The 9,445-nt window shown below is 38.8% G+C and overlaps 1 protein-coding gene across 8 annotated transcripts; it reads left to right on the top strand.

Annotated features, from left to right (window-relative positions):
* The first annotated feature begins 1,624 nt into the window (after window positions 1-1,624).
* On the top strand, window positions 1,625-8,715 carry LOC104433158 (lipid phosphate phosphatase 2). 8 transcript variants are annotated; one of them, XM_039307527.1, is made up of 9 exons: window positions 1,992-2,306; window positions 4,165-4,296; window positions 4,384-4,413; window positions 4,503-4,590; window positions 4,680-4,789; window positions 4,938-5,031; window positions 6,510-6,698; window positions 6,789-6,848; window positions 8,250-8,715. In XM_039307527.1, the coding sequence occupies exons 2-9, from the start codon at window positions 4,198-4,200 to the stop codon at window positions 8,453-8,455; spliced, it is 876 nt and encodes a 291-aa protein (XP_039163461.1). In that variant the 5' UTR covers window positions 1,992-2,306; window positions 4,165-4,197; the 3' UTR covers window positions 8,456-8,715. The 8 variants fall into 8 exon arrangements, with proteins under 8 accessions (XP_018724525.2, XP_039163461.1, XP_039163460.1 ...); XM_018868980.2 differs by lacking the exon at window positions 1,992-2,306 and adding an exon at window positions 1,625-1,855 and having other exon boundaries at window positions 4,165-4,413; XM_039307526.1 differs by having other exon boundaries at window positions 4,165-4,413; window positions 4,710-4,789.
* The last annotated feature ends 730 nt before the right edge of the window (window positions 8,716-9,445 follow it).

The raw sequence follows: 9,445 nt of genomic DNA, 5'->3' as shown, positions 1-9,445 counted from the left end.
GCAAGTTATTCTAATAAGCATATATGTACAACATCTTTTCTTCTCTACCTTTTCTATTGGCTTCATTCGACTTTCCAATTCATATAGAGATTCGTGACATTGAAAGGTTTAAAACACCAACAAAACCCGTTACTTCTAAATTTACACCGAGCTTTCACATAAATTCGACAATGTCAAGACTTTTCTATTTTGTTTACAAAATGAGTTATTTTTGTAGTTAATGAAGGAAGTATTCTTTTGTCACCCAATTGGGAAGTAATATTCACTAAACAGGCAATTATTTAACTTGGCATGGAAGTCAATTAATCAACTAAGTTATATTCCATCAACACCGTCGAGAAATATAATATTCTTGCATAAAGAAAACATGAACCAACCCATATAACATCTCCATAAGATAGTCCTCTTAATATGATAAGGTGGGCATAAAGAGACAGGGAGGTCCACTATGCGAAGCAGACGAAGTTGGTCCATCCACTTTCATCTCTCTCTTGCGGCATGTGTCCAAGTAAGGAAAGTCACGACTGACCGAAGAAGCAAAGAATCTCTCCACAGATTAATATAACTAAGTAATTTCATAGACTTCTTGCGGTAGGTATCGACAATGATCCACCTATTTAAACACTCGTTTACGATCCAACACATCACATAGCATGTTAGTTCTTTAGGCCGATCTTTATTTATGTATTTATCGTCTCTCTATTCATACAATAGACCAAAAGAGATAGAGAGTATGTGGACCAAGCCACGACACTCGGATGCACTATGCCCCAAATTTCCTAATATGCAATAATCACTTAAAGTTCAAAGAATGTTATCATCGCTTTTATTCAGAGGATAATGACATAAATTGTCATTGAACTTTAATATGATGTGTGATGTGATTTATGAATTTTTCGTTTGTTTAATATACTCCCTAAACTTTATCTAAATGTGCAACGTGATCCAAAACTCTCAAAACATATTAACTTTAGTCCCTGAGTTATGTAAAAATATTTAGTGTTATCCTTCCATTAACTTAAATTCATAAACAATATTGAATATTTTCATATAGTTTAATTGAACATATATTAGAAGTTCATGGACCATATTAAATAATTAAAAAAAAAATAAGGATCATATTATATTTTGGGACAAAATTTAGAGATCATTGGCATCATTTTCCCTTTATTCAATACATGATGCTTCCTCAGCATCTTAGAGCAATTGAATCCCATGTCTGCTCTTCACATTTGAATTCACATCGACACCCTTGATAAGGCCGAGTTAGCTCTCTTAGTCGGGAAGCATCATGAGTAGCTTCGTGGCGGGGTCTCTCACCATTAAACCGATGCCTTGTATCCATTCACAGCTCCGAGACAGAATCGACAATCTGTCGGAAAGTCTTCAGTATCGGTTCCAAGTCCGAATTCGATCAAAATTGACTAACGAAGCAGCAAACACCTAGCAGCTCACGTTTTCAATACTAAGGAAGAGATTTGATGATACACGAAAGCCGCGGCGAGGGTCAAAGACGCGAGTGGGGCAGTGGAAAATGACTTACTCGAGCAGGAACGAATGTGGGATCATCACCTTACTACATAATGAAGATAATATCCATGCCTGGTCGGGCGTGAGCGCAGTTCTCATTAATTAGCTACTCCTTGATTTGAACCATGCTGCGATTTCGACTCTGATTTCGGGTGGAAGAAAGAGTGAACCTGGCCCATTTTTGGACTCTGATATTTATCGATCAAGATCTCCGTCGAAGAGTAAACGTCGCCCATTGATTGGGGTGTAACGTTTCGCGTGGAGCTAGAATTAGTGACCATTGAAGCAAGTTTTCTCGCAGGTGATAGGTGATGCAAACTGGCACGTAAGAACACTTTCCATACGTGAGTAAACCACGCATGCGAACCTAGGTTGATTTTTTTGGCTTTAAAGGGAAAGAGAATATCTCCCAGTATAGTCACCCTTAGCTGTTCATAATCGCTTTCCTTTTTTTTCTTTCCTTTTTTTTCCAAAAAAGACCAGGCTCTAATTCAAAACCCACCTCCGACCGACGCCACCCATCCCAGACAGAGCGATTTTTTTTTTGAATTTGGTGTCTGCTTTGCTCTGCTCCTTGTAGCAGAAGAACGGCGATAAAAAAAGTAAACTTTGACATACTGCCGTTCGGCTTTGGCCTCTTCTTTTTGGAAAAAAGATGGCGTCTTGGTGCGACCCTCGTCCTCTTCTGGGCCGCCTTTGACGCTACGAGTTGGGCCTCGCGTCTCTGTGTAGTCTTTTTCAGGATTCTCCGGCGAGCTCCTCCGATACCCCCAAAGGTCACGCGCTTCTTCTTCTTCTTCCCCTCCTCCCCCGACGAGCAACGTCTCCGAGTTTCAGGCACTCCGCTCGCGTCCTCCTCCTCCTCCTCCGTCATGTTTGGTCTATCTTGGAAAGTCGCGTGCTTTTGTTCGAAACGGCTCTTGGGTTATCTGGGCCGGTGCAGAAGTTCCCTTTGGTTGGCTTTTAGTTAGATTTGAGGAGATGCAAGGCTGTTAGAAATCGATGCGTCAACTTGTTGTCTGTAGAAAATGTGTATGCTATCAAAGCACCTTTCTTTTCAGGAACGAATAGAGTGATTGTTTTGCTCTTCCGGAGATTGGTGCTGCATGTGTGTTCTTTTAACTGGGCCTGTGCAGGATTTCCCTGTAGTTGTTGAAATACAATTTCTGAATGCAGCTTCATGTTCGCCCTGGAAATTGTAGAGATTTTTCCTTTTTTGGTGGAAGGAAATTGTAGAGATTGGTTGTTTTGTTCTTTGTTCCTTCGCTTATGCAGCTAATGGGCTCGTAACAATAATGAACTATTTCTTTTTGTATGATCCGAAACAGTTCGGCCGTGCATGTTCAACCTGCTGTAATCTTCTTTTAGGGCCTGTTTGTGAAAATCATTAGCATTTGTTTAAGCATGGTGACTTGTGACCTTGTCTATCTTATTTTCTCTTTTTTTCTGTTTTAGCTTTTGGAGTTTCCTTGTAGATCTTTGGCCCACATGAGGCTGGTAGGAGTGCTCTTGTTTGAATTTTAACTTTCCATTCAAAGTCATGATGAGTTCTCTTGCCAATCTATGGGCTGGTAATGTTAGTAAAGCTGCTGAACTACTTGGAGAAATTGCTAAAGCGATGGCCGAAATCACTGCTATTGTCTAATCTTGCTTTTATCTTCCTGAAGAAGTTAAACTTGTGATCTCCTTTGCCAGTCGCCTACATGTTTAGCCTAGTGCTTTGGGAAACATCATCATTGGTGTAGTGTCTGGTATGCATGATGTTGGGTTTGGCCCTGGTGTATTAGATGTATTAAAGTCTTGCTTGAACCTTTTTAATAATTGAGTCCAATGTATGACCTCTGCAGTATTTCTTATATGTATCTGCTTTCTTGTGCATCTGATTTTGGGTTAGTCGGCAAATTACTGCTTTTGGTTGTTTTGACTCGTGTCCTTACTCCTTTGCCGTAGTGGATGGGAATGATGGGAGAGGTTTGTCTCTCATAATGTGTTATACAAGTATAGTTTTTCTTTCTAGATTGATTTTCAGGTTTGGTTCATCTGTTCTGTTTTGAGCTTATGCTTTTCGTGCATGCTTACTGATTTGATCTGGAGTTGCCATTGTATTGCTGTTTTATTGTAGGCAGGTACTCTTTTCAGGTTCTGTCATTCTTCAAGATGTTTGTATAGACAGATGGGATTTGAACTCAAGTCCTTATCTTTTAACAGAACCTTGCTTTTCAATGGCAGTAAATCCAAGTTTTCTATTACTGGTGATAGAGGAAGTTGTAGATTGAAAAGAAGGAGAGTTGTCTAGTAATGCAGGGGTTTCTTTGTCATGGTAGTGTGATGTCTCTGTGTAATCTCACTATATATTTATGTGACGTTTCCCTTTCAAATTTTTTATTTATTTATCTTTTTAATTAAACTTTAGGATCCTCACTTCTATTGATGCTTTGCTTCTTTTTTTGTACCACTTTACAGTATTTTCATCATTTCATTTGGATACTGAATTAGCCTGTGGTTATTACTGGTCGCCATTGCTGACTTTGCTTTGCTTGTGTAAACTCCTTTATCTTCTACTGAGCATTTGCATGCACTTGTTTAATCGCTTTGTCAGGCTCTCATAATTTTTTTTTTTTTTAATATCTATAGTCAGCAATAAACATTTTAAACTAAGAGTTAAAGATGCCGGAGATCCAGTTGGGTTGTCACACGGTTAGGTCCCATGGAATCAAAGTGGCAAGAGTACACATGCATGACTGGTTGATCCTCTTTCTTCTTGTGGTAATGGTGATTATATTGAACGTCATAGAGCCATTTCATCGTTTTGTTGGAGAGGAGATGATGACAGACCTGAGGTACCCTCTGCAGGATAATACTGTTCCCATCTGGGCTGTTCCGGTATGTAAATAGACAAAACACATGTCAAACAAAGTTTACATGAAGTAAAAGTTACTCATTTATTTGTATTAATTAGTTAATTATCACAGATTATCGCAATATTGCTGCCGTTTGTTGTAATTCTCATCTACTACTTCATCAGAAAGGATGTTTATGACCTGCACCATGCCTTATTGGGTAAATCCTCTTAATCTATGTGACTTTTTGCTAATGCATGTGTGTGAATATCATGTCCAAAGGTAATTATTCTATGTGACCTTGTCCAGGTCTTCTATATTCTGTGCTTATCACTGCAGTTATAACTGAAGCAATCAAAAATGCTGTTGGCCGACCTCGACCAGATTTTTTCTGGCGTTGTTTTCCTGATGGTAAAGGGGTAAGACCTAAAGAAAAGCTTGCACTTATGAATTTTTCACCTTTCCTTTGCAAATGATGTTTCAACTTGTCTGTCATGTTGCCATTTCTAGCTAGTGCTAAGATCTTTGAACATACAAAGAATGAAAAATGATCTGTGCCACCTGCAGGTGTTTGACCCTGTCACACTGGATGTGAATTGTACTGGAGATAAGACTGTCATCAAAGAAGGATATAAAAGTTTTCCAAGCGGGCATACCTCAGGTAAGCATCTAAAAGAAATCTGTTGTTTGAATATATTATTGACTGAAGTTTACAGATGGCCTGGAAACTTTGGATTTGTCTATATGCTGTATGACATGGACTAGCATGGGTAAATTATGTACTTTAAAGAAACTGATTCCAAGCAATGTGTACCCTACAAGATCTTAAATCAGATTATGGATGACAGAAACTTAAGAAGATAGAATGACAATGGAATAGTATTTACTTTGCCTTTTTTTTCACTTAATGCCAAGTTTGATGGTAGTTGAGCATGTCTAGTCCTAATTGAAAGGTCTTGTTAACAAGGGCACTTGTTAAACCTACTTAATGACGAAATATTCGACTTTAGAGCATCGAATGTGCATATCACGGGGGTAGCTATGAGGGTAGCTAGTGCATTGGAAATTGCAATATCTGCTCATTTGATTGCTTAAGAAGTGTTCCGGTTTTTTTTTTTTTTTTTTTCCTTTTTAATAACAAAATCTCAATGAAATAACCACCCATCGTTGCAGCGTGGATGGTAGGGCTGCTGGACTCCACGCTGGAGGTCCCAGTTTCGAAGCCCCTGCGAAGCAGGGAGGCTGAAGCGCTGCGTGATGTCTTGCCTCGGGTGCGTGGGTGGTGGTTTCTTGCGTGCCTCTCCAGGGTTTACTCCCCGGCTGCCGGCCGTGCGGTGGGTTCCCTGGGTCACCTAAAAAAAAAAAAAAAAAAAATCTCAATGAAATAGTCAAATTGTGATCATTTTGTTCATTCCGATTTTTTAAAAGAAAATTTATAATGCTTTGAATTTTGCAAAATTAAATTGAATGCATATAGAGGCTCTATGCGAGAGTTCTCAAGGTGATCCATTCTGTTGGCTGTGACAATAGAATTGGCTAAAGAGATGTCCAGCAGGTTTCTATGTTCGCATGCTGTCAGTTTATGCAAGCCATTGCACTATTTGTAAGTCTTCACAATGAAGACAAGGACATCATAGAAGAATCAAGTTTCTGGACAGTTTACTTCTAATGGCAAGAAAAATATTACTTGATTCAAGACGCTGACTTGCTTTCCTAGGGGCGTGATTCTTTTTTAATCATCAGTGGTCAAACATTGTACAGCAATGATAGGGAACTGGGTACCTTTTTGAGTTAATACATCTCCTCATCCAGAGAAAGTCAACATCTAGAAGGACCAGTCAACTTTGATAACTTGATTAAATCTGCTGACCAGGTTGTGAAATTATCCAATTTTCAAATTATTGAAAAACTACCAACTACCAAATTTATTAGGGAAATTTGCAAAATATAATAAATGAATTGTTGATTGATTGACTTTAAACGTAATTGACATGTCATTAAAGCACAATACACTAGAAGGTAAACAAATGGCATGTACGCAGATTAAATCAGATTTAGAATGTTACTATGTTGATTTTGCGAATGATTATATCTCCTTTTTGTGACATGATTCATTTTGAGGGATCTCTGGTTTGGCAGGGTGCTTTGCTGGACTGGGTTTTCTTGCATTGTACTTGTCAGGGAAAATCAGGGTGTTCGATCGTCAAGGCCATGTTGCGAAGCTTTGTATTGTTTTCCTCCCATTACTTGCAGCAGCTCTTGTAGGAATTTCTCGAGTTGACGACTATTGGCATCATTGGCAAGATGTATTTGCTGGGGCTCTTCTAGGTTTGTTTTCAACTTTGATTGAATTTTTTTCATTTGTTGCAGTACTAGTCATCTACTGAAACAAGTGACCACTCATTTTAATCCATACAGGGACAATCGTTGCTTCATTTTGCTATTTGCAGTTCTTTCCGCCTCCATATGATATAGATGGTACTCCCTTTATTCTTTTTCTGAAATCGTCTAATCTGTTTTAAATCATTTTTTCTTTCGTGATGGAAAACACATGGATGCCTACAGGAATGTACTCTTTTTTCGGTAAGCTGTGAGTACTGTTTGGTTATGCTGCGGAAAGGGAAAGTCATATGACATGAAGATTTCATTATACTTTATTAAAAGTGGTAGCTTATTTGTTTCTTCTTAGCATGTTATTACTTTTAAAGTGAAATTCTTGTTTTCTCCGCACCAAAAGAAGGAAAAAAACAAAAGGAGTGCCATACATGTTTATGTACAATTGATGTCTAATGAAAATCGTTTTCTTGATTGGTCTCCATTTAAAACCCTATGGAAGCTTTTTAGAATTCGTGTCCAGCTTTTCTACTTTCATGAACACTTGAGTGACCTATGGATTTTTTTTTCTTTCTTTCTTTCTTTCCGTTTACATCTTGCCTAGCTAGCAGCATTATACTTTTGTCTTTCTGTTAGTGCCTTAGGATTTGAATGCCCTTTTGAGCATAATTTTTTACTGATTTGTGTCTCAATTTCTGTGCAATATCTGAGAACTTGGTAGATTTCAGTAATTTAATTTAGAGCAAAAGACACCAAAATCCCCAAACTACGCCCCGCTGTGACATATTTATCCTGAACTTTTTTTTTGTGACACATATACCCTTTGTCAAGGTTCCGTCAATGAGCACTGTTAAGCATCTGCCTACATTTACTCTGGAAAGCAAATGTGTTGACAGGGCGCAGTAAGTGAAATAAAAACTATGTTGTTTTGGCTGAAAAATCATCTAACAGAACCTTGACTGAAGTTAAATGTGTCACATAGTACAAGTTTGGGGTTTTTTATATCACAAGAAAAAAGTTTCAAGGTAAATGTATCACAGTGAGTATAGTTTGGAATTTTGATGTCACCAGAAGGAAAAAAAAAAAAAAAAAAACAGAGAAAAGTGTAGGGTAAATGTATCGCAGTGGACGTGGTTTGGTGCTTTTGGTGGCCTCTTCCCTTTGATTTCGTATATGATATTGGATTTCTTGTGATAAACAGTTTATTTAGCTGAATTACGCAAAAGCATCGCTTCCAATTCATATATGTAGTAGACTAGATCATGATAAATGGAAGTCTTCTGCTTACAATGCTGCAAAACCATAGTTTTAATTCCTTCTGCTCATACACTTATGAACATAGATCATTTTCCCAATTAGTTGGCTGCTGCCTTGATCCTCATTTGCTGTTCATGTCTTCCTTTTTAGAACAACAGGGCAGAACTAAGAGTTTCAATCAGAGTGTCAGGAATTGCTCTGAATTAATGTTGTCATCAGATTATAAGGGTGCATGTTACTGTAGAGAGACATCTGCTTATGTCCATGATTGTCTATGTTTAACTGCAGGTTGGGGGCCTCATGCTTACTTTCAGATGTTGGCAGAATCTCGGAATGGCCTTCAGTCATCAACAAGCACAAACCATCTGATGGTACAGCACTCGGAGCTCGAGAGTGTTCATATTGATTCGCAACGTGGAATGGAAACTTCAAGTGGCAACATTAGGGATACGAGCCCCATATTACACGAGGTGCAGAACAATCGGAGACACTGAGTTTGGGCTTCAAATTCAAGTACATGTGGAATCTTTTAGCTTTCATCAGTACATATGGAAAAGTACCAAACGAAAAGGAAATGTTGGTTCTCTAGTTCTTTTGGATGTCTGGTGTTGCATGGTGTAATTTTGGATTGCTAGGTTCTGGCTGTCTTCTAATCTGGTAGCTTTTGAATCAAGTGTCTGTTGAAAGGCATCATCTTGGGGTCAATGTATCTTGCCCAGTCGTAGGAATGCAAATGAGGGATGTTAATGTCAAATCTTGGCGGTAGTGTAAAATTACACGGTCAAGGTGCCAAGATAAGTGCGAAATGAAGCAGTCAGATGCAAAGGCATAGTTTGGTACCCAGCAGTCAAAAACATTTGCACCCTATAAAGAATATAATTGAACTATGGTGTGTACAAAGTCAACGTTAGAGAAATGTTTACTTGGTTAGGTCTAGGAGGTGAACCAGGAGTAGTTAAATATCGAGTGCCGATTGAGACAATTCAATTTTCAAAGGTAGAGAGAGTGCATGTGGTACTTTTCACTATCAAAGGTCGCCGCTCCATCTCGAAGAAAAATGTAGCTTTTGAAATTAGGCCAGCCAACCCTCGGCAAGATGCGATGTGGGAATTTGACCGAACGATGAGCGTGAAATGAGGGTAGCACGGTCGAAAATCCTTCAGCATTTGAAAGGAACAATCTCAATACACTCGAGTGACGAGATGCAATACTGAACAGGGAACAATGTCGAGTCAAGATTAATCAATGATATGAGAGGACCATCTTGTGGTATGAAACGGCCTTTTCATCTTGATATTTTTTTGTATGCAGTTGACCATATTGCAATAATGCGTTCAGGCACCGCCTCTTTCGTTTCTAGAACACGACCCGAGAGACTTTCTTCTTCTGCCTCCCACGGGCACGGGAAGCGTCCATGCGTACAAAGGTAGGACCTTTAGGACAATTCATGGGGACTCACCGGTGTACTGGCCACAGTTCGTTGA

Source organism: Eucalyptus grandis, chromosome 2, assembly GCF_016545825.1.
Source record: "Eucalyptus grandis isolate ANBG69807.140 chromosome 2, ASM1654582v1, whole genome shotgun sequence".
In the NCBI taxonomy this organism is placed as follows: Eukaryota; Viridiplantae; Streptophyta; class Magnoliopsida; order Myrtales; family Myrtaceae; genus Eucalyptus; species Eucalyptus grandis.
The sequence above is the reverse complement of the archived record's forward strand: the minus strand, read 5'-3'. Positions and strand labels throughout refer to the sequence as shown.

Excerpts from the sequence above, each read along its gene's own strand:
- LOC104433158 (XM_018868980.2), top strand. The coding sequence starts at position 4,198 with ATGCCGGAGATCCAGTTGGGTTGTCACACGGTTAGGTCCCATGGAATC. Across the intron at positions 6,699-6,788 it reads ATTTGCTGGGGCTCTTCTAG|GGACAATCGTTGCTTCATTT; the intron begins GTTTGTTTTCAA and ends TAATCCATACAG. Across the intron at positions 6,849-8,249 it reads GCCTCCATATGATATAGATG|GTTGGGGGCCTCATGCTTAC; the intron begins GTACTCCCTTTA and ends GTTTAACTGCAG.